This window comes from Sinocyclocheilus rhinocerous, unplaced genomic scaffold (assembly GCF_001515625.1).
Source record: "Sinocyclocheilus rhinocerous isolate Xijiao unplaced genomic scaffold, SAMN03320098_v1.1 scaffold625, whole genome shotgun sequence".
NCBI lineage: Eukaryota > Metazoa > Chordata > Actinopteri > Cypriniformes > Cyprinidae > Sinocyclocheilus > Sinocyclocheilus rhinocerous.
The window spans coordinates 169,083-194,486 of NW_015646350.1; the positions used below are offsets into that span (position 1 = coordinate 169,083).

Here is a 25,404-nt window from a genome sequence, read left to right on the forward strand (position 1 = left end):
GCAAATAACCATAAAATTATGTACACACTCTTAAAAAGAAATGTTCTTTATTGGAATTGATGGTTCCATTAAGAACCTTTAATATCCATGGGATCTTTACATTCCATATTCTTTATTATGGTGGAAAATGGTTATTTTAAGAACTGTTCACAAAAAGGTACTTTTGACAACCCAAAATGGGGTTTCTATGGCATCACAGTGAAAAAAAAACCCATTGGAACCTTTATTCTGAAGAAAATCTAAAAGTAAATAGACTTCTCTGCTTTTAAAAGTAGGGCTGCATGATAAATCACATGCAATATTTAACGCGCATCTCGTCAGTAAAGCCGGTTCTGTAATCAGCGGTAAATCTCCATCACCTGCGGGCTTTCACATGGAGCAGCATTAACTACACAGAGCCGTTGTTCACTGACAAGCTGCGCAAAACATGCGCAAAATATGATCGTGGTTTTGCGCAGCTTGTCAGTGAACAACGGCTCTGTGTAGTTAATGCTGCTCCATGTGAAAGCCCACAGGTGATGGAGATATACCGCTGATTACAGAATGGCTTTACTGACAAGATGCGCGTTAAATATCGCATGCGATTTATCGTGCAGCCCTATTTAAAAGGAAGAGAAAATGCTTCCAGTAGGCTATATTTTGTTGTAGATCTCAAACGTCAATCAAACTCTAGAGATTTTGACACAAAATCATAAATCTTGGTAAAAATATTTCTGTTTTGTACGCAAAAACAATTTTGAAACTGTGTTGGCTCTCCACTCCAGCAAAACCACTGCTACAGTATATACAAAGCATAAGTATATAAATAAAAGCATTCGGTTTAGTAACAGTCACATTGCTGTAGGACTAATAGATACATTGCAGATTCTCCAAGGGAAAAGGAAAAGACATTTAGAGGTTGTTGAAGTGCAGCTCTGCTCAATGTCTCTGGGACAGTCCCAATCCCCATAATAACCATGACTACTATCTCCAAATGTGGAAAAAGTCAGAGATAAACTTGTTTAATCTCTCTCTCTCCGCAAGATTTCCTTCTCTCCATATACACACACACACACTCAACAGCGTTTTTCAGACTATTTCTTGAAATTAGTGCTAATGTGAGAGCACATTAAAAGATTTGCTCAACCATGACTAGCGCATCCCCTGAGAAACTAGACAAATCTTTCATTTCATTACTTCATTTCTACTTCCTCACTCTTTCGATCCAATCCCAAAGAACTGTGGCCAGCACACACACATAAAAAATGGTATTATTCTGACATAGCCGAATCCATACGAATTACACCTACGCTGTCTTGTTAGCTCTTCCTGTAGGATTCACAGACAGACAGGAGCTACCAGGAAGCATCATTTGTCAATGAACTTCTTGGAGAAATCCGAAAGAAGACTTGTAAATAAAATTGCAAATAAAAACACACAGACCCAAACAGAAACGCTCTGAGGCAGAAGCTTGCAGCCCCTTGATAATATTATGGTTGTTAGCCCTCCCAAACCATGAAAAAACAAACCTAATGTGGCAGATCTGAGACAATCACTTTAAGGAGAATTACCTCTCCTCTTGAAGGAGGTAAATGGATCTTTCTCCTACTTGTTTGTTTCCCAAGAGGACAAAATGGCACACAGGAAGACAAAGCAGCCCCAATGGTTGTGAATCTCTGGTTAATTGTTTTATTCATGTCCAGGCTGAAAGCACTAAGCGCTTCTGTCCACTCTGATGATTCAATTTCAGGAATGAGAACACATAAAAGATGAGAGAATAGAGAACAAAATTACATGCCGCTTCCATTGTAGCGTAAAGTGCAAAGTAGTTCAAAGCAAAGCACTCTTACAAGGAACAAAGCAGACAAATCTTGCTATAAATGTGGTATAACTGTATAAAGAAAATGTGCTCTTCTCCATGAGAATTTGGTTAGCTAAAGATACAAAATCTGCTCAGCAGGGGTGTCCGGACCTGCTTCTGGAAGACCAATGTCCTACAGAGTTGAGCTCCAATCTGTCTAAACACACCTGCATGAAAGTTTCTAGTAATCCTAAAGACTTTGATTAGCTGGTTCAGGTGTGTTTCATTAGGATAAGAGATCAACTCTGCAGGATAGTGACCTTCCAGGAGCAGGATTGGACACCACTGGTCTACTGGGTTTGTAATATGTTTGAACAAGTCATGTACAAAATGTACAAAATATCAACCAAGGGCTGTAAATAACTACATATACACTTTCAGGGGGGGAAAGGTACAAAATCTGTCACTGGGGTGGCACCCTTTCAAAAGGTACACCTTTGTACCTTATTCAGCCCTTAATACACCATTTGAAAGGGTGCTGACCTAGTGACCATTCTTTTCCGAGAGTGTACCTATGACACAAAGGAATACGAGGGAAGTTTCAGCTGTTTTCGCACATATTATGAAAGTCAATGGGATCATATTTCAAACTATTTCAAGCAAATTTCAAAAGGTACACTCTCTGAAAAAAGGTACAAAAATGTACATATTAGTACCTAAAAGGTAAAAAGTATACATTTGAAAAGAGTGAAGTGTGAAAGGTTGTGATTCGACTGTATCTATACTGTATATCAAATTTTGGAATACACAACACAAACAACTTTTGTCGATTTGCTGTCTGAAATTACAGTCTGGAAAAGTTGACGTTAGTTGCCAAAATCTCCATATTTTGGGCAGTTGAAGTTGACCGATTTCACAGAAAATCTTTATGATGGACACAGGCACCATTTTTTAGCTTCAGACTTTGATTCCATCTAATCGAAGGAGCCAAGTTTAGAACACATTGTTTTCATTTTGAGTTTGAGTTTGTTGTGTTCGTGACAACTTGAGAGTCATTTAGTGCAGCGGTTCCTAATCCTGGTCCTCGCGAATCTGTTCAGATTTTAAAACTCGAGTAGATTTTTGAAGTTAAGTAAGTTTTCTGAAATGACAAAAGCATTTTATATGATGAAGAGAGTTTGGAATGACATGAGGGTGAGTAAATTAAAAAAAAAACTTTTTAAGTAGGGGTGGCCAACTTCGGTCCTGGAGAGCTGCAGTTCTGCAGAGTTTTGCTCCAATCAAACACACCTGAACAAACCTTCTAACCTGAACAAGTTTTATCAAGGTTGGAGCAAAACTCTGCAAGGATGTGGCTCTCCAGGACCGAAGTCGGCCACCCCTGTCTCTAAGGATTCATGTAAAATTGACAGCACTTACTGATGGGTCCACTAGGTGGAAATACTCACAGCTGTACTCCTGATTTTAAAAACTACTCTAAGATGAAGATTGAAAATGGCAATAAAAACAACACATTAAATATGAAAATAAAAACAAATATATGGATGTGCGAGAAAGTCAGATTAGGGCTGCACGATTAATCGAATGCGATTGTCATGCGCATTTTGATAGTAATGCCGGTTCTGTAATCAGCAGGAAATCATCATCACGTGCTTTCAGATGGATCAGAATTTACTACACAGAGCCGTAGTTCACTGAGACGTTACGCAAAAAAAAATCGCAGACGATTTTATTGCGTGATTATGAAATCGAAGAACCATTTCGATTTATCGTGCAGCCCTAAGTCAGATAGTCAAGTTAAGGCACGCATTTGATCAACTCACGTTCGAAAAAGTGTAAAGATAACATCTCCATACTGCCCTCTGCAGGTTGCAAAGCTGTCGTCAAACTTACCATGACAGGCTCACGGTTAATGGAGTACAATGGAGATGTAACAGCGGAAAGACAAGCATTCCCTCACAGCATGTCCATGCAACCGAGGACATGGCTGAATCGCCATTGAATTATTCCTGTTTGATTTGCCAGGTCTCAGTTCAGCCTCCACCATCACACAAGGACCACAAGACCCTCACACAAACCCCTCCTGCAAAAGCTTTCCACACATTCTGCAGAAATGTTCCATGGAAGGAGATTGGGAGTTAGGCTTTCATTTACTCCCGAGCAGAGCCAACAACAAAGCAGCCCTCTGGAGAAGGACACACAATCACAGAGAGCAGGTGTGACCAGCTCAATGTAATATCTCAGCTGTGTAAGAGTAACCAAACTGAAGTATAAAGTACATTAATGCTCAAATGCAGCTAGAAACACTGCAGGGCTCCTTATAGCTTGACTTTGAGGTTTCCAGCTATCAGAAAACAGAGCACTCTTTGAAAATGGATGTTTATTGCATATGCCATGCTACTCGACGTACACCGCTATTAAGATTTTTAGGTCTGTTTCACAACAAATACTCGTCTTGGCTTTCAAATGGTCATACATGTTCAAACACAAAGTCTGCTAAACAGAGACAAGCCCTGATTTTCTTCATTGAGTAAATGCGGCACAAGATGGCAGAGTTTTGTGTGCCGTGGCAGATTGCTGACAGTTGGGTGTCTGTCACAGTCGGCATAGAGGTTATGTAATGAGTTTGGCTTTTGTCTCTAAACTGCTGATACTGCATGTAGAGCTGTGCTCGGTTAAAAAGAGCTGCCTTTTTGCATTCAGTATGTTCAAAGAAGTGCAGAATGCCTATACACTTGGCAGATAGAGTGTTTTCATACAGCAACTAGGACTCATTCTTTCTTCTGGCCTATTTTTATTTTCTGTCTCACGACGCACAGCAACATGCAGTCTTGTATAACACCGCAGCAAAATATTTGAAAGGGTTTTTTTTTTTTTAAAGGGTTTTGTTTCGTTAAAAATATTTCAAAAGGTTAGTCAGAATGCACTAAATAGACTTGTGAACAGTGACAATTTTATTGTAGTTTTATTGTAGTTTTTTTCATATTATGTACATAGATAGATAGACATAAATATAGAAAAATATGAAGCAGCACAAATGTTTTCTGAAGGATCATGTGAAACTGAAGACTGGAGTAATGATGCTGAAAATTCTGTTTTGTCATCACAGAAATAAATTCTATTTTACAATATATTAGAAATATAACAATAACAGAAATAACTGTTATATAACAGAAATTTTGTAATGATTGTAAGTTTGCCCACTTACAAAGAAATGAAGGGTCTGTAATTTTTAGAGACAGAATACCAACCAAAAAATCCAGAAAAAACACATTATATAAAGGTTAGAAATTGATTTGCATTTCAGTGAGTGAAATGAGTATTTGATCCCCTACCAACCAGCAAGAATTCTGGCTCCCACAGTCGGGTTATGTGCTCATGTGGAACACAGATTAGTCCTGCCACTTTAAGAAGTTACTCCTAATGTCAGCTCGTGTATAAGACTCCTGTCCACACAATCTGTATCTTCCATTCCAACCTCTCCCACCACCACGGGCAAGACCAAAGAGCTGTCAAAGGATGTCAGAGACAAGATTGTAGATCTGCACAAGACTGGAATGGGCATAAGGGTACAGGATGACTTCACTGCATTGAGGGTCAAATAGACGGGGCCATGTACTGTAAAATCTTGGACGAGAACCTCCTTCTCTATGTGCAAACCTGGTGGCCAACTACAAGAAACGTCTTACCTTTGTACTTGCCAGCAAGGGTTTCTTCACCAAGTACTAAGCCATGTTTTGCTTGGGGATCAAATAATTATTGGTCTTCCAGCATGACATTGACCCAAAACATACCACCAAGGCAACAAAGTAGTTGCTCAAGAAGAAGCACGTTAAGGTCATGGAGTGGCCTAGCCAGTCTAAATTTCTAACCTTTAGCCCTATATAATGTGTTTTTTTTTGGTTGGTATTCTGTCTCTATACATTAAAATAAACCTACCATAAAAATTACAGACCCTACAGACCCTTATTTGAGTTGAATTATTGAAATAAATGAACTTTTCCACGACATTCAAATTTATTGAGATGCACATGTATATATATATATACAGTATATATATAAATATAAAATATGTATAATGCATATAATATATATTAGAGGTTCAAAGATTTTTAAGATTTGTAAAGCATGTTAGTTGTAACTGTTGTTGTTCCTGATTTTTTTGTAAACTGAATTAAGACGACACTGACAGACAGCGGCAAGACAGAGTGGACACTAAGCCAGTAGACTAAGCAACAGTTGGAAAGTAATTGACTTGAGGAGAATGTCACCTTCCTGGCACAATTCCATGGCAAAAAAATAATAATAAAAAGCAGCTAAGGCCACACGTTGCAGCAATCACAAAAATATCAGTCTAGGAGACTTTCAGCATTTCCTGGAGCTGAGAGCATATTCAGCAGTGAGTGAAAGTCAGCATGAAATGAACAGAAAACCTCAGTCATCACCTTCAGCTGAACTCACAAACAGTATCAGAGAAGACCAAAGTATATATGTTTCACCAGCATCATATCTGTTCACCTGTAGCCTATATCTGTGAAACCTCCAGTTCATCTGCAGGCCTTTATAAATATTCATCAAGTGGTATGGCTAAATCAACAAGAGCGAGCTGTGGAGAAGGGAGACAGGAACCAACTGACATGCACATTTAATGTCAGAATGTCTAGATGAAATCTGCAAAGAAGACAAGTTATGGGCCTGGATGGGGTGAAGTACTGTGATAAAAATGACAAATATGCAAACTACGCAAGTCTGTACAGTCTCACATTGAGACTGACCCACCAGAGTTCATATTTTACATGATATTAAAGGCTGGGTAACCTTTAAAGATATAGTGACTGATTATATTGCTTGCAATTGCTCACTGTAGCAGCCTGACAGTTGAGTTATACAATACATGTACTATTTTCAGAATCCGAAAATTCAGCCATCATTACGGTTTCAAGCACCCACCAGAGTTCATATTTTACATGATATTAAAGGCTGGGTAACCTAACCTTTAACAATATAGTGACTGATTATTGCTTGCAATTGCTCACTGTAGCAGCCTGACAGTTGAGTTATACAATACATGTACTATTTTCAGAATCAGAAAATTCAGCCATCATTACGGTTTCAATCACCCACATTCAGATTTCATTTACTGCACACCATTTGTTGGAATACTTTTCTCACATTGACCACAAAATAAATCAGGTGTGGTGGAATAAAGCGCTGTTTTTCTGAAACTTCACAAGCAAATGTCTTGCCTATTGCAGAGTCACTCTTACTGCAGGAGTTCTAGTGGATGTTGTACATCGTTACTTACAACGTGTTTCCTGCTGCTCGAATATACCGCGCTGTTTCATAAGAAATAATAAATCACCCTTAGTGTGAGCTTGAAGTCTGGATTTATGGTAAAGTGATAAAAGATTATGTGCCGCGAAACAACGACAAAACAAGAAAACAAAGCAAGCAAAACAAACACAAACAAATACAGCGTGAGTATAGTTAAGTCCGATACATTAACAATTGACTCTTATGAGCCGGTTCTTTTGAGTCAATCAACAACATACCGCGCAATCGGTGTCGACTCACGAACAAAAGCTGGTTCTTTTGAGTGACTCAAAAGCGAAGACAAATTCATGAACAAATGCCTCTGAGCTGGTTAGTGAATCAAAATAGTGCAACCAGCGAAGATCGATTCATGGACAAATGACTAAGCTAAGCGAAGACCGATTCATGAAAGTGAAAGTGAAGTGACTTGTGGCCAAGTAACACCACAGCAAAATATTTGAAACATTAAAAAAAAACAAGGGTTTCGTTTCGTTAAAAATATTTCAAAAGGTTAGTAAGAATGCACTAAATAGACTTGTGAACAGTGAAAATTTGGTGAAAGTTGTTCTTTTCACTGTTTTATTGTATTTTTTTCATATTATGTCTATAGGTATAAATATAGAAAAAAATATGAAGCAGCACATTTTCAACATTTCAAAAAATGTTTCTTGAGCAGCAAATCAGTGTATTAGAATGATTTCTGAAGGATCATGTGACACTGAAGAAATAATAATAACATGCTATATCACACTGTTTAATTCTTCTAATTGTGCCTTTATAAATATGTGTTCTAAAAGTAATCTGAAAAGGTTGCTTTTTATATAATGTAACTGAACTTGAAGACTCTGACTCCCTTTAATTGCATGAGGCCAGCGGATCAGATTTGAACATGCTGTTTTGTAAGAGCTCTAAACATTTTTTTCTTTGCAATTTGCATCAGGCGGTCTGTGAGCAGTCCATGGGCGATTTGTAGGGGTACCAAGACTATTGCACAGGTATCTGACCCGAAGGCCTGAAATGTTCCAGATCCGTAATGTTGTGGTTTATTTCTCTCCTGTTTTGGATTTGATTATCTATTTCAATGAAGAAAAGTCCTCTTTTCCTAAAGAGTGTGGTGATAAATCTATTGGCCGGTGACTGGCTCTCCCCCAGCTGTTCTCTTGGACAGCACAAGGACTGCTGCTTGTGTGGAGAACCAAAGACATCCATCACTTGCTCCCTTTACAGCTTCAAATGGTCATGCCTGAAAATAATGTTCACTCAGCTGCTGATTAATTACAGCTCTCTGTGGCTCAATATGAATGGACTGAAAATACTACTTTGCTGTGACATGCTGTTTGAAATTACACACAAAACGTCTCATATGTACAGTATAAGAATACCAGCTTCAGATATTCATTAATCAATGGTATAGAGAACAAATTCTTGTTTTTTAAAATTATAATACATAACATAAATATATAAAAATGTATAAATACAGTTTACAAAAAATTGTCGTTTAAAAATTGAGTTTGATTATTGTTAAGACAGAAAGAGAGAATGCATGTGAGTGTGTGATATCTAAGATATCCAACAAAGGCATCTGTTCACATCTGATGCCAAATTTACACTGCAAAGGTGGCACAGAAGCGCTTCTGAAGTGGCATTTAGGTATCTTTACACAGACTGTTTAATGCTGCTCAGAGGTGGCATAAATGCATTTGCACAGCAATTACAACTGATATACTTGATACTAGTGGCTGAGGTGGGTCAGAGCAGGCATCATTTTGTCTGGCTTTTATCTGGCATTGCATCTTTACACTGGATTTTGAGCAGGCACAAGCAGCCTTAACTCACCTGTGTAAAGATTCCTTGAGTTAAGGCTGTTCTGTGCCTGCTCAAAATGCAGTGTAAAGACGTAATGTCACATTAAAGCCAGATTAAATTATGCCAGCTCTGACCCACTTCAGCCACTAGTATCACAGTATACAGTTATCATAGCTGTGTAAATGCATGTATGCCACCTCTGAGCAGGATTAAACAATCTGTGTAAAGGTACCTAAATGCCATTTTATAAGCAGCTCTGTGCCACCTTTGCAGTGTAAATTTGGCACAAATAAAAACTTGCTTTCACCATTCAATTATGCTAAATTTACAATGCAAAGGTGGCACAGAAGCACTTCTGAAGTGGCATTTAGGTGTCTTCACACAGACTCTTTAATGCTGCTCAGAGGTGGCATAAATGCATTTACACAGCAGTTACAAGTATACATTGATGCTAGTGGCGGAGGTGGGTCAGAGCTGACATAATTTAGTCTGGCTTTTACTGGAATTGCATCTATACACTCAATTTTGAGCAGGCACAGCGTAGCCTTAGCAAAAGTGTGTAAAGAAACCTTAAATTATTAATCAAATCTTAACTCTTTGGCATATTAAAAGCACAAAAATGCACTCAAAAATGAAAATTTTGTTATAATTTATTCACCCTTATGTTGTTTCAAACTTTCTTTTCTTCTGCTGAATACAAAAGAAGATATTTTGAATAATGCTACAACTGGTTTTGCCTATACAATAAAAGTCAGTAAGATCCAAAACAACACTGGACCCTCTTGACTTTCATTGTATGGACAAAAAACACTGAGACATTTTACACAAAATACCTTCTTTGTGTTACACTGTAGAAAGAGAGTCCTACAGATATTAATGTACAGTAGTTATGTTTCTCTGGATGATTCACCCTTGAACACCTGGATCACTGTAAGTGTACCGTGACACTTAATCGAAAACAGATTTTTTTCTTGTGCATAATCATATGCTTTGTCTTTTCTTACTTAAATGCAAATTATCATAATCTTTCCCAGAGGCAAACAGTGGAAGTAATGCAGTATGACTAACAGACAGCGAGTATTAACCTTTAGTTCTTCAGGCTTTTGAACATGCGACAGGATCCTTTATTGCAAAATCTTTTATTTAAATTTACAAAAGAAAATAGACTATTGTAGTTATGTTTAATGTTCAGTCAGTAATATTTTGCTTATGTTACAAAAAGGTCTAAAGCCAGGAGCCAATAAAATAAGTATTCAGCTGGTCATGTGACTTTAACATGTCTGCCCACATGAAATGACCTGGTTAATGTACATTTAAACTGCTTTTATCAGATTACCAGATGACAGGAGTCTTCATCTCATGTGAGTGAGCATAATTTAATGTACAGCTGTGTTCAGTTTCTTTAAACATATTACACTATGACATTTTGACAATATGCATTTGTATCAAGTCATCTTTATTGCTGTTGATTATTTTCTAGTGTCATCATCATGACTAGCTCTGTGGTCTACTGGGAGGCATACATTATTTACTACGCAGATATTAAGGCATATTTGTTTGCTTAAAGCAAAAGCAACATTTGTATTCATCCCTGCCTCAAGGTATCTTGGACAAGAGCTTGTATTATGGGAGAAAAGGCAAGGCTTATCTTAAAGCCTTAGGCATAATAAAGTTATTGTTTCACATAATTCTGCTAGTCTAAAAAATATAGCGAAATAAATGTTTTATTCATGTGTACTTTAATTGTTCTTTTTGTATTCCCCAGTCTCCCCAAACCGCATACGAAAATATACAAATATTTTGTTAGTTAATTTAAAATATTCAATCAGTTGAAGGAATAGTTCAACCAAAAATGAAAAATTGACTGAAAATGTATTCACCCTCAGGTTGTCCAAGATGCAGATGAGTGTGTTTCTTCATGAGAACTGATTCAGAGAAATGTAGCATTCCATCACTTGCTCACCAATGGATCCTCTGCAGTGAATGGGTGCTGTCAGAATGAAAGTCCAAACATCTGATAAAAACATCACAATAATCCACAAGTAATCCACATCACTCCAGTCTGTCACGATTCGCTGGAGCACGGGCACGAGGAAACGAGGAGACGTGGAGATTTCACAGAACGAGAGTCTTTTAATGATCCAATAGGGAGACACAGAGCACAAGGATGCCGTTCACAACAAGGCAAGGCAAGTTTATTTAAATAGCACATTTCGTACACAATGGTAATTCAAAGTGCTTTACATAAAAGAATGTAAAATAATCATAAAAAAAAAGGAATTTTAAAACTTTGAAAATGATTTAAAAATTGATTTAAAATGAATTTAAGACAATTATTATTTTAAGAAAATTATTATACATACATAAAATACAGTGCAATAAGTTCGGACATCGCACAGTGCTCATTCAATAAATGCACAGCTAAATAGATGAGTTTTGAGTCTAGATTTAAATGTGACTAATGTTTTAGCACATCTGATCTCTTCTGGAAGCTGATTCCAACTGCGGCCGGCAAAATAGCTAAAAGCAGATTCCCCTTGTTTTGTGTTGAACCCTTGGTATTTCTAACTGACTGATCCTAATTAACAACTGCAGTTTTCAGGGAGTTTGGAAACGTCCCAGAGAGAACAAGTAGACCCGACAGAAGATAAATGCACAGACAAGATCTTATAAACACAGGACAATTACCAAACACAGGTGCACAGAATGACTAATTAACTAAACGAGGACAGGAACATGACCAAATAAGGGAACACAGGAACAAAAACAGGGGCAAAACATAACAAAACCGGTCCACGAGCCAGGGGGATGCCGAGGATTCGGGGGGCCATGGTGGAGCCGGAGTGACTGAGGACCAAGGTGGAGCTGGCGGGAGGAAGGAGCCCAATGGAGCCGGTGGGACGGAGTGACGAGGTGCAGCCGGAGGAGCGGAGTCCTGAGGCGATCTGTGAGCCTCTGGGCTCTCAGGGCTGCCCTCGTGGATCAGAGCCCACTCCTGGCTGGACAGGGAAACGGGAGCCCCCTCAGGGCTGGACGGGACCAGCAGGGACGAAGGAGAGAGGAGAGGCAAGTCGACCTCCAGATCTGTTTCCCAGTCTATCAGGTCCCATTCTAAGTGCAGCAGTCCCAGATGTATAATTAGCTCACCCTCAGCTCGGCATTGCACTGGCTCGTTGATTGTGGTGGTGATGGGCTCTCCGTCATTGGTGGGCTCGGGCTGATGCCCCGCACTGCGGGGAGATGGTGGGCTGGGCACTGGGTCTGGAGTGGATCTGGTGAGATCCACGGGGCAGGTGGTGGATGGCGATCCGTTTCTCACCAGAGTCCACTCCACGAAGGCAGTGAAATCCTCTCTAGGACCATCTTCGGACGACGGCGCTCTGCTCGCGGTGTTCCAGCTCGCGTCATAGAATGAGCAGAGTGCCGTCGTCCGGGTAGCTGGTGGTGCTAGCAACCAGCCGGAACAGTCTCGTATGGTCCTCAAGAGATCTGTCCCCCTACTCCAGCAGGAGGAGGAGGAATTCCGGACGGGTGAAGGGATCCATAAGGGAAAACAACGGAAACAAAAACACTGAGAGAAAAAACGGAAACAAAAATGGAGGGTAGACACACGGAGGTAACTGTATTCGGTCGGGTCTTCTGTCACGATTCGCTGGAGCACGAGGAAACGAGGAGACGTGCAGATTTCACAGAATGAGAGCCTTTTAATGATCCAATAGGGAGACACAGAGCACAGGGATGACGTTCACAACAAGTAGACCCGACAGAGGAGAAATGCACAGACAAGAACTTATAAACACAGGACAATTACCAAACACAGGTGCACAGAATGACTAATTAACTAAACGAGGACAGGAACATGACCAAATAAGGGAACACAGGAACAAAAACAGGGGCAAAACATAAAAAAATAGGTCCATGATCCTGACACAGTCTATCAGTTTACACCTTGTGAAGTAAAAAAGCTGTGTGTTTGTAAGAAATAAATCCATCAAGACATTTTTAACCTCAACCCATTGCTTTTGGCCAAAATACGAGTCCATAATCCATAACAACACTTCCTCCAGTGAAAATGTCCATCCCCTGTTGTCCTCTCACATCAAATCCACCCACATATTTGTATAAAACTGTTTTGGACTGTTTTCACTTGTAATCTGTGCTTGATCTGTGCATATTTCTCTCCTGATTCAGACGAGATGACTTTTTCACTTGAAAGAAATAATTGGATTGAGGACTCGTATTTCAGTCGAAAGCAATGGTCTAAGTTAAAAACATCTTAATGATGGATTTGTTTTCTTACATGCAGCTTTTCACTTCACAAGACATACTGGTGGATTAATGCAATGTGTTTATCAGCTGTTTGGACTCTCATTCTGACGGCACCCATTCACTGCAGAGGATCCACTGGTGAGCAAGTGATGTAATGCTACCTTTCTCCAAATCTGTTCTGATGAAGAAGCAAAGCCAAGTAAAAATAATAGTCATAATGATTTAAAATGACTAAATCAACCAGAATAAAGGTCATAATAATAAAAATAATTTTTAAGGTTCAAACCTGATTAAAAAAAATAAAAATAAAAGCTGTTTAGTTCAGTTTTCACTTTGTACACTCTATGCAGGTACACAATCACACAAATAACCCACCACATAGACACACTCTCTTTCACACACACACACACACACACACACACACACACACACACACACACCTGAAGTCATTGCCAAGATGTGAATGTTTATCACCAAATTACACATGGTTCTGTAATCTTGCAATTGAATCAACAATCAATCAAGGCCAGGAAAGGAGAGGACAGGACTAATCGATTCTCAGTTAGCAGTTATGTGGTAATTGTGGAGGTATCAGCCTCTCGAGGTGAACTGCTGTGAGCTTTGAAGCCAAATGACTTGAGGCCCTCAGGGAGAATGTGGATAGCGCCTCAATTCAGCAAATACAAAAATGACATACATTGTTTAGTGTCACTTGTCTTATATGTGTGAATTGTCAGCTGATTTTCTAGTTAGACTAGTAGTTTTGACATCCCACATATAGGACAGTAGTTAAATGCTTGTAGACAGATTTAATATATTCTATAACATCTCCATGTTTATGTTTATCGGTGTGTTAAGTGGAGCCACCGGTGATTTCTGTGACATTTATTTATGTTGTGCTCGCTAAAAGAATCATTCACTGCTGCAGAATTTCTATTAAATATGGCTTATACGATAATGCAGCTGATGGCAGTGCAGAAACAGCAGTTAAAGGGGAAATTATTTATCCAATAACTTCTCAATTTATTATTTCTCTGCTAAAAGAACACTTTCTCGCTCTATTAGTCATATAAGCAAAGGGCGGCAAACAATGTGCTGAAGTCTTTCCATATTCAATTTGTCATATCAATGCCTTTCCATTTGGCTGTTTTTTAATGGCTCTGTAAACATTTCATTATTCATTTTTAATGAGTTTCCTACACAATCTGTTTGGCTGTTCAAAACTGACCACTAAAGTGTTTTGGGTGACTTTTAGGGTGTTGCTATGTGGTTGGCGAGTACTAGGGTGTTAAAAAGTGTTTGTTTAAGCCTCGATAAAATCACAGTGTTTTTTTGTTTTTTTTTCACTCAGGGGTAAAAAGAAGTTGGAAATACCTGAGCAGCAGTTTACTGTTAGCGAACATCTCAATTGACCTTGACCTTGATGGACTGAGCAGAATAACTATTTTCAATGGAAAGCAGTAACAGTCTGAAAAGACACTAAATTACGTCTTACGCTAATTAGCATATTAATGGTGCTGTTGCATTCTGCCTAATGTCCACCATTAGCATCTACTCCTACGCCCTGTGCTCACATAATGTATTTAATGCAACCATAATCTTAATAAGGCTGTTATAATTTACATATTTTCCGTTTCTGTTGTCAGACAATGGAACAAATATGAAATAGTGACTGAAACGCGCAACCCAAGACTACCAGCATTCCCTTTCGAGCCATCTTCAAGCTGCCGTTCTGCACTGTTAAATTATCCTGATTTACAGCAGCAACATTGTCTGCATAAACTTAAAGACAATGGCTGCACTGTGATTTCAGCTATATTTACATGTAAATAATCACTCAGAGAGAAAGTTAGAAGCAACAGAATGTCTTATCCATTCAGTGAGCCAGCGCACAGCCTCAACTGAACCTGCCACTCCACTCAGCCACTCACTGAATAGAGCAGATGCAGACAGAGGCATGTCTGTGCCGAGAAAGCAAGACTTCACGCTCGTGGCACAGTACTGGAGAGTCTCGGAAAGTAGCTAAGGTTTGTCCAGAAAGTCACAAGATTTGACGCTAGTTTTTTTTTTGAAGTAAAAAAAAGGGGTCGAAAAAGTCACTAAATCTAGCGACAAAGTCGCTAACTTGGCAACAATTAATAAACCGGAGAAAATTTCCATGTCAAAGAAGGCAGAGCCCCAGAGCCACACTTACTATTCTCCACAGACCACTGGGACTTCCAGGGTATTTACCGGCCGGAGCAAATTTTTCCCAAACGTTCGCTTTGGCAAGCTGTTTTGAACTTCTAAAACAAACTCCAGATGAACTTTATTTTGGCCTGATTTTGTTCAAAATGACATCATAACAGTTTGTTATTTGATTTTGCTTGAAGTAAACTGGGGCCTTTGTTGCTTCAAGTCAAAAATCCCCGATTTTCTATGAAATTCCGGTCTGTAGACATTCTTATTGTTTCACTGCACTTTAGAGCAGTGTTTGAAGTGTTTACAGTTTTTAAAAGGCAGGACTGCTCTGTGTAAAGGCCTCATTTGGCATTCATGTCTTGGGAGGCCAGTCTCTCTCTCTCTCTCTCTTGCTCTTTTGTAGGTTTTCTCTTGCTCTATACTAGAAGTAAACAGCAGATTTGATCAATGATTCCTCTGTGCTCTCCTGCCTCACATGTCCATTTTCTGGCAGACAGCAGATGGTGGACGTGGAGCAAATTTACTACAGCACAAAAAACTTTTTGTCTTGACTTTAATGCACCTCTGCGGCACCCTCAGACCAAATGTTCAATATCTACATTTAAATAATTTTAAAGTGCATTATTTTATGGTCTATTACTGAGAGGCTGCTATGAATCTTTGTATTATTAATGTTCAGTATATCAGATCTTGTGATGGATTTCATTGTGATTGTTTTGTCCGACTAGATTACGACATTCGCGGTGCTTCCTGTGACTGGGCATCAAAGTCCCTTTCCAAATTTACTACAGCACAAAAAACTTCTGTCTTGACTTTAATGCACCTCTGCGGCACCCTCAGAACAAATGTTCAATATCTACATTTAAATAATTTTAAAGTGCATTATTTTATGGTCTATTACTGAGAGGCTGCTATGAATCTTTGTATTATTAATGTTCAGTATATCAGATCTTGTGATGGATTTCATTGTGATTGTTTTGTCCGACTAGATTACGACATTCGCGGTGCTTCCTGTGACTGGGCATCAAAGTCCCTTTCAAAGAAAGTCTGTTCACTCTGCGGCCATATTTGCAACGCCTCCGGGCAGCTATTTCGGAGATCCAAATCCTATCTAAATAAATGAGGGAATCCTGAAATCTCAAAAAGTGCATGCTGAACTCAAAATTGTATTTCATATTCCAAATCAGCAACAAAATCTGAAATGAACTGTCCCATGAATGTTATTCCTTATGCTCAAATAGCATTAAAAAAAGCTTTTTTGTTTTTCTGGCTAGACCAGCCTATGCGCATGTGCAGTCATAAGCGCGGATCTCAGGTTTCTATGGGAACCGGAGCTTCTAAGGGCGGCTGCAGTGATGCAATGACTTTACCAATCACCGATTGGCTCTTTCAGTTAGAAAGTGGGACATATTCCACCATATTGCACATTTCAGTTTTTCCCATTCATAAGTAATATGAGTGAATCATCTTTGTATATCTACAGTCTTTGGTGGGCGTTCCCTGCAGAGCAGAGCAATTTTTTATGCAATTGTCTTGTCTTGACTCTCTAATTGGTGGAATTTTTTTACACAGCATCATGGGTAATGTAGTTTTTACTACAAATTCAGCTATAGAGTGCATTAGTGCCCACCCACTTTTATTTATTTTAATTTTTTCCATTCATTTTTCCATTCATTTTTTGGGGGGATTTAAAAAAACAAAGTCTTGGTTAAAGCATTATAAGCCATGAACCAAGCCAACCAGCTATGAGGTGAATCACAAAATTACAAACTTTGATTTCAAGTAAAAAAAGTATGAATATTGGACACAAAGACAAAGGTACAAGACTGTGTTCTTACCGGCCTTAATGAGGGAAAGAACTACAATCCCATAAGCCATTGTGAATTACAAATTCACATATATGTCTGTTCACTTTTTCGAGCGCTGTCAGTCAAATCCATTCCACTTGAGGAATGCCCTAATGAATTCAACTCCATTCAACATTTTAGCTACAGCCTTGACTTCCACGCGGCTGCTTCCTCAGACCCATTCCACTTGGCTCATTCAGAGTCCATATACTCAAATTTTTAATATATTTTTTTGCTTCCGACGCTATTTTTTTTTATTTCACACATTCATGTGTATATTTACATAAATGTTTCTGCATTTACAGTATGTGCATATTTCCAACATGAGAGCCAGGCTGGTTTCTATGTAAGTAGCAATTCAGCACCAAGGCCAGCAGCCAAAAAAACAGCACATGGTACTGAAGCAGAGACCAAGAATCAGGCGTTTCTGGTGGCACATAATGAAGTGCATCTGTAGCCACTCTGGAAGGATGTGAAAAGTGGCCATGACAGCACAGAAAGGTTAACTTGCATGAAGCCGAAAGGTTAACTGTGAAGTTCTTTCTTTGACACCAAAATGGATACTAATCTGCAGCACCATAGCACAACATCACTGTCAGGTTATTGAGCAGTCCTTTGACACCTCCCATCCACTGGAGTACAAATAACAGCTGAAGTGTGTAAGGATCAAATACTGAAAGCTGTTGAAGTGTCTTGTGTTCAGATGTAATGAGCTTTGATGCTCAAGTCTGGCTCAACCCTGTTCTGACCATCATTTCATTAAAATTATGCAAAAGATAGGAATAGATTACAGTGAAATGGAGGCTTAAAGGTGAATTGGTGCAGATTTAAAAAGTTTTACACATAAAATAATAAAATGTCAGCAGTTTTCCCTCAATGTATTTCACCATGTTAAAATGACATGACCTGCACGGTTTCACTAAAAGTGAAGAGTTTTAGTCAACTGTCTGAAGACAAAACAGGGTTCACAACCTTGGTCCATTTATGTAGAAAAGACAAAGACAACAAAAACGAACATAAACATCAGTATGGTAAACACAAGGTGGAAAGATTTGATATGAAAGTTGTTTCTTTTTTGTTGTACAGGTGAATTGAATTAATTATTGTATAGATCACTCTCTAAAACTCACTAGTATCAGTATGATTTACATAAAACTCAAGAGATGATCATGCTAATCCACATCAATAGATGGCACTGCAGTGTCTAACAACATTGTGGTATTGGTAGTTATCTACATGCTAACGCTAGCTAAAGAACTACTGAATGCTGAATAATGGGGGTTTTCAATGGATGAGTAAAATATGGTCTATGGTAAACACAACTTGACGATACTATGACATTTTGTTGTAAACTGCACACCACAAACATTCTCAAGTAGTAATTGCAAACATGCGTTTCTAAAAATAAACATAACTGCTTCAAATTTGGTGTTTTCAGCATAGGTGTATGTCATTTAAGTTGTAGAGCAAAATGTCAAAGTGTTGTCAATTTATATTTATAAACTGAAAAACTCCATTATAAAAATCCATCTCAAAAATCCAAATTTCGAAAGGAAACCAATGGCGAATTAGTCTTCTGGGTTTTTATGTCACGGCTGGAGCACTCTGTAGGAATAGGGATATAGATGATAAAAAAGTATTTTTATTATTTAAAAAAAAAATCATAAAATCATTTTTATTCATCTAATATAATTGAAATATAGCAGTAAAAGCAGTAATTTGCAATTAAATGAAAATGTAAATAAATAAATAAAATGAAATAAAATATTTTATTTATTTATTTATTTATTTTTGTTATCTAGTCTGCTACAGAAATTAAGTAACAGCCCTGTTGTAAAGAATTGTTTTATGGATTAAGATTTAATTTATTATGATAGAGAAAATGTTTCCTTTTTTGACACTATATAGGTGAAACTCCTTATACTTGTATTAAGAAACCACATTATAAAATTTATTTATCTTAAAAACTATAAGAATTCCGACACTGCCATTGGTACAAACCTGTACAAAATGTACAAACGTCAGAAAGTCCTGTTATTGTGCTCCATCGCGGGTCTATTGAAGTTCATGTACGAATTTAAAGCATATATTATTAAAAAAAGCAGCACAAATGGTGCTGACCTGCAGCCCTGACCTTCCAAAGCTTGTTAGCTCTTTCAATGATTTTTCAGCTAGTTCTAAAACATACTGTTCTTCCTTTCTTTCTTTTTTTCATTTGCACACCAGAGCAGAACTGCTTTTAAGATTTTCTGTAGGCACTGAGTTCACTCACTGTGTACTGCTTTATTGGAAAACAGCCATTTTATTCCTGGCTAAATGAGCAGATGAATCCATTCAACGTAACTGAGAGAAGCTGAATGATTTGGGATGCACAACATGAGCTGCATTGCCACAGACATGCAAAGGACACCCTGTACTCTTTGAGAATCCTGTCATCTCTTGAATATGAATTGATGGCAGAAAAGCGGCGATGTCCTCCTCTGTCTGTAACCTCCTCCCAGTATCACAGAGGAACACAACAGCCTAAAGTACAAAGGGAATACAGTAACAGTGAAGCTTCAGAGGAGCACAGCAGCGCTCAATCCTGCTTGTGCTAAGCTCCGCCCCTGACTCCTCCCCCTGCCTTTCCTTTGGATTAATTATGCAGCTCACTGCAGCATTTTCAGTGTTGCCTGCAGTTTGCCCTGCCACAACTCCCTGTTCCTCTCTCTCTCTTCCTCCTTCACTTTCTGTCTCTCTCTTCTCTATTCTTACTGCCTCTATTCTTGGAGGTCTAAATTTGATTAAATTCTTCCTCTCTCTCTCTCTCTCTCTCTCTCTCTCTCTCTCAAACACACACACACACACACACACACACACACACACTCCCTCCCTTAACTCTCTGCTCTTCTTACAGCACCATAACAAGAAATAAGGTTGCAATTCAAGCTCGTCTGGAAACGTTCTGCTGCTGCACACATACATAAAGCTTCTTGCACTGACATGCAGAAAGCATCATGAAGGGAAACTACTGCATACTCCCCGGTTAATGTCTGGAGGAGAGCATTTAACCCATATGAGTTCAGACCGTACTGTATCGGTTAATTACAGCAGCTGTTCGTCAATACACCTGTAAACGATGCAGTTATTCCAACTTGTTGTCCTTGTTAGGTTTGATTATACAGTTGAGCTATGCATTTTTTTTTCATCTTTGCATGAGAGGAATGCCAAAAATAATATTAAATCTATAGGATAATGGGCATTGATATAGATCAGAGAAAAGGTCAGTTATTTTAAGTGCTTAAAGACTGCTGGTGCTTCTACTTATAGTTACATTTATGATTTGAAGTTGTAAAAAACAGTCCACAAAGTCAATGATTTGGTTGGTATTTCTACCAAGTAAATTCAATAAAAATTGATCTCTTACACCTCTGATGATTGCACCTCTCTGTTATTGTCTAAGGTATTGCTGATTCATAGTTTATTGCACAAGAACATGGCAGGAATATGATAAAAATAGTTTAATCTGATTGTTTTACAGGAGTCAGGGTGAACCGGTCCACCTTGAAACCAGGTACCAACTATCCACCAGCATAACTGTATTCCACTTTTCTTTTCTGAAATATGTCTAGATACTATTATTTTTCACCTATTAGTAATTAAAATGTTATAAATAATAGTATATATTGTCTGCTTAATTTTATAGTTTACTTAAAAATGGTTAATTTAAATTATTTATTAAATTACAAAAATTATTACTATAAATTATTTTAAAAATCCACACAATAATTTTGTGCAATAATTGGGTTCAAGGCATGGTGTCATATTCATGTATGGCTATATGTTCCCTGTGTGTGTTCACTCCTCATGTCTAGTCCCTGTGTGCCTTGCCCTTGTTAGTTGCCATAGTTACTCTCATTAGTTGTCATGACAGTTCATTAACCACGCCCCCTTGTTAAGCTTGTTCTCTTGTATATAAATGGTTCTTGTGTTTCACTCGTGGTTTGTCAGTCGTCGTATGTATTTGCCTGTTTCTTAGTGTTTCCCTGTTTGTTTATTAAAGTTTTCCTGCACTTAGATCCGCTCCCCTGTCTGTTCTTTCAGTTCCTTTACTCACATAAATACATTTAGTTCTCACAATGCAGTCTGAGCCCAGACTCTGTTACATCATAAATCAAAAATATTTTAACTGAGTTCAAAAGGGAAATATGTTGACTTGTACGCTCATAGTTTCACAGACCTTGTGAAACATGGCTTGGCAGTTTCGCAATTGTTTCTTGGAATCCTCAGATTGATATAATAATATTTCCAAGAAGTGTTTCTCACCCTGTTTCTGAGCTATGACAGACCTTATGGATCAATATTGTTTTTTAGACATATAGGTTAGCTATATTCTTTTCCCTAATTCATTAAATATGCTAATGTTTTAATTGCCTAAATTCACACTTTCAGAACCATTGACAAACAAAACACAACTGGTGTTGAAACAACATACTGTACATTCAGTTATTATTTTACTCAGTTGATTGTATGCTTCTCAAATGCTACCCGTGCTTGTTTTGGATCTGATGATCTTGCAAATCCGAAGTGATGCATTCAGAAAATCAATATTTCAGAGCTTTCCATTTATAGCCCTTTGAAAGCACATTTAAATGAGTTTGTACAAGAAGCACCTTTACTCTGACACTGAGTAGACTGGCAGAGTACTTTGTAAAACAATATTGAAATTGTAACCTAATTTTCTGTATAATAATACATCTAATAATACACCTAATAATCTGATCTAATCTGGTGTAGAAATGTTTACGGTAATGCATTTGGTCAACAGTTTTAATGCAACATTTATTTTTGTTTCCAAGATCTATATTTAGTCAGATTGTGTGGCAAAACATTTGTATTTTCAAATACATTTTTAAATAATATGCCTATTTTGTGTATATTTTTTCTAAATATATTTGAAAAATATAAAGCATAATATGATGCTGAAAATTCAGCTTTGATCACAGAAATAAATTATATTTTAACAGAGGTTAAAATAGAACACTGTTATTTTAAATTGTAATAATATTTCACAATATTACATTTTTTTCTGTATTTTTCGATCAAATAAATGCACCCTTGGTGAGCATAAGAGACTTCTTTAAAAAGTAATACAAATCTTACTGATCCCAAACTTTTGAACAGTAGTGTATTTACATGTGTAGTGCCGTAATGTAAAACACAATCATTTTAAATCACTTCAATACAATTAAAGAATGAGGCGGTCATTCAGAGACGAGAACATGCAGTTTTGACAGGGGACATCCTCCCGTGCACCAAGAGCGGCCGCGACACCTCATCAGTTTGCTCTCAGAGGACAGGAATAGTATTTCTGATGTTCCGCACGGGTGTGGTTAAACACGTCATGAATATCACACCGAACACATGAGCATGATAAACATAGGAATAGGAGTAATGTTTGAAGTGTGTATGCTGCACTGTCAATGGGGACTGGGTGCTGCAACATACCGCAGTGCTGGAAGCTTTCAGCACACCCACTCCATCATCTCCTCTCTCTCTCATACTCACCCACAGTGCCCCTTGGTCTTTATGTTCCTGTACCATTCTCTCTGCCTCCAACACACGCTCCTCCCTCTTTCTTCTGTCCTACATTATAATCTCACACTTTCCTCTCCTTTACACTGCTTACACAACACCACTCTCTTATACTCACACACACACACACACACACACACACACACACACACACACACTGAACAAAAAATACATACACACTACAACACACTCCCCCTAATGTAGTAACTCGCACAGTACACCTCAGTTTAATCAGCTTGTCAACAAAGCCCAGCAGGAAGACTGGTGGCACTTGTTCTGTAATGAATCGATTGCCCATCGCACAGGGATTGGGTGTGGGATATTTACCTGAATGTTTTAATTAAAATCTGTAATGAGCTCAAACTGCTAGCCTTGTTGACTCCCATTACCTCATTCATATTGTTTAAGGCCTTTAAGGACCTCATGAAATCGAACAGTGCACTTTTCTTTCTGGTATTGATGTGTTTCCTATTGGAATAGGAAGTTGGGCCAGGACATTTCTAAGGACATGTCCTTTTTAAAAAAAGAAAAAAAAAAGAAATATCCAGTGGCCTTTAGTTAGATAAATTTCTCAAGGCTGGAGGAAATGAGGAAGCATAAGCTAGAGTATTGTGACGCCCCCCATGATTTACACGGTAATTAAAATTAAGAGGGAGGGGCATTCACATTCCAAAATGCATTGGACACGCCCATGAGTGTATGGTTTATTTGCATAAACATTTTAGTTTAGAGTACACTAGCATATAGACAACCCAGGCTAATTGGAAAAATGTTTTACCTGGAGTGTCATTTCTGCTGATATTAGGCTGATATTACTTATGTAAATACTTACGTACTTATGTTTATGTTGATTCTCGAATGTTTCAAAGTGTAACGTCCAGTGAACTAAAAACGCATTGAATTTGAAACAGATGAACATGAATCTGGCAATGTTTTATTATGATGATCATTGTATGTATTGGAAATGAAATGTCCAGTGAATGGCACTATAGTTTAATGCTCTATTGCATTTAAAAATATTGCTTGACCTACACTAAACCCCAGCCTAAACCTAATCGATAGTGTTAACAAAAGCAAAGGCAGGGTAAAAATGAATTTGCTGAAGCCATCATGACATTTTAGTTTGCTTCTACAAGTCTTTGAGCTCTTTTAGCATGATCAGTGGGACTCATATATGCACTTCACATCACAAGTGCAATACCAGGTGCGCTACCGAGCAAGTTTACTATGTCAGAAATCCACAGATATGGAGCTGGTAATGTGATGCAAATGTATTAATTAACAATCCATCCACTATGATAAAAGTGGTTTGAGGTCATAACATAGTATTGTGCAAGGAACCATGTGTAGTTAATCAATAATCTGCCACTGTAATCACAATTTGTATGTAAATGAATAAATATTTTACTGCCACTGGTGTTCATTTTAGCTGAAAACTGAAGTGAATTGGACTGTATGTGTATGTATGTTTTTTGGAGTTTTGCAAAAATGTAGGTAGAAGTATGCTTTTCCATTGAGCCTAGGTTGCACGTAGATGACCTTAAAGATAATATACATGGAATAAGTAAAAAAACAAAAAACAAAAAACAGGGTATTTAAGAGCTAAGGACTAAAAGGCTGTTTCAGATCATTCTGAGAGGAACATTGTGAGCTAGTGGTACTTGCTGATTGGTCATTGTTTATTTTTATTTCATTTATAGTAAGACATGGCGCCCTCTACTGATCGGAAATCACACAAGCTGGCACAAAAGTGTCCAGCAACTGAAGGTGAACTATCACTTTAACTATCAACATTACTGACACTTTTTTATTACTTTTTATTTGTCATTGTTTTAATAATACACTTTTTTTATTTATTACATATTGCACTTTAATATTACTTTAACATCACATAGATTGCCAAAACGACTGCCGGTATAGTCAGAGTTGTACTATGCCTAGTTATCCATCAAATTAATCACAAAAATCATTGTTGTGTTTGCCTTCAGTATAGTAATAAAGGAATATACTGTATGTTCTAATGCTGGATTTTGGGTTTACACAGTAGTCCAACCTGCAGTGTCCCAGTACCAAATCACCCATGCAGATTTTTTAATATACCTTAAGAATAGATCTCTGAGTACTAAGTAAAATGGCAAAATAGACATATTGACAAGTAAATAAAAATCTGGATATTTGATGCAAGCAGAATAATTTAAAATGGCCACTTACCATACGTGCTGAGTGTCCCGAAGAGAAACTTATAGGGGTGTCAAGTCAAAAGCCTCAGAAAAACAGTATGTTGGCTAAAATGTTCTCTCCTGAGGGGCCTTTAGAGAAAACACATAGGCTTCAGATGTCCAGTGTCGTACACACTAAACTGACACAGAGCTTGAAGATCAGCTGATGCAGAAGGAGAGGAGAACATGCAGGATCTTTCCTCTTCTCACTCAGCCCTTCAATATTTTACTGCTGTACTCACCAGCAGTGTCTCCTGATTGGCTGAGCCGCTGAACAGTAATGTATGATCTCGCTTTTAATTGGATGGAGGCAATTTATAAGGCCTGTCCAGCATTATTCCTGTTTGCTCTTGCTCATTCTCTCTCTCTCTCTCTCTCTCTCTCTCTCTCACACACACACACACACACACAGAAG

The 25,404-nt window shown here is 38.0% G+C and overlaps 2 protein-coding genes across 2 annotated transcripts in view; both read right to left on the reverse strand.

Moving 5' to 3' along the window:
* The window catches only part of LOC107707366 (synaptotagmin-2-like), a 53,278-nt gene extending 46,123 nt beyond the window's left edge, over positions 1–7,155 (reverse strand). Inside the window, exon 1 of the mRNA XM_016511354.1 lies at positions 7,086–7,155. The gene's annotated coding sequence lies outside the window, so the exon portion shown is untranslated. The remainder of the gene's footprint in view (positions 1–7,085) is intronic.
* Positions 1–25,404, reverse strand: part of LOC107707367 (titin) — a 57,495-nt gene that overhangs the window by 9,340 nt on the left and 22,751 nt on the right. Inside the window, exon 18 of the mRNA XM_016511355.1 lies at positions 12,047–12,470. Coding sequence (XP_016366841.1) covers positions 12,047–12,470 — 424 coding nt within the window. The remainder of the gene's footprint in view (positions 1–12,046; positions 12,471–25,404) is intronic.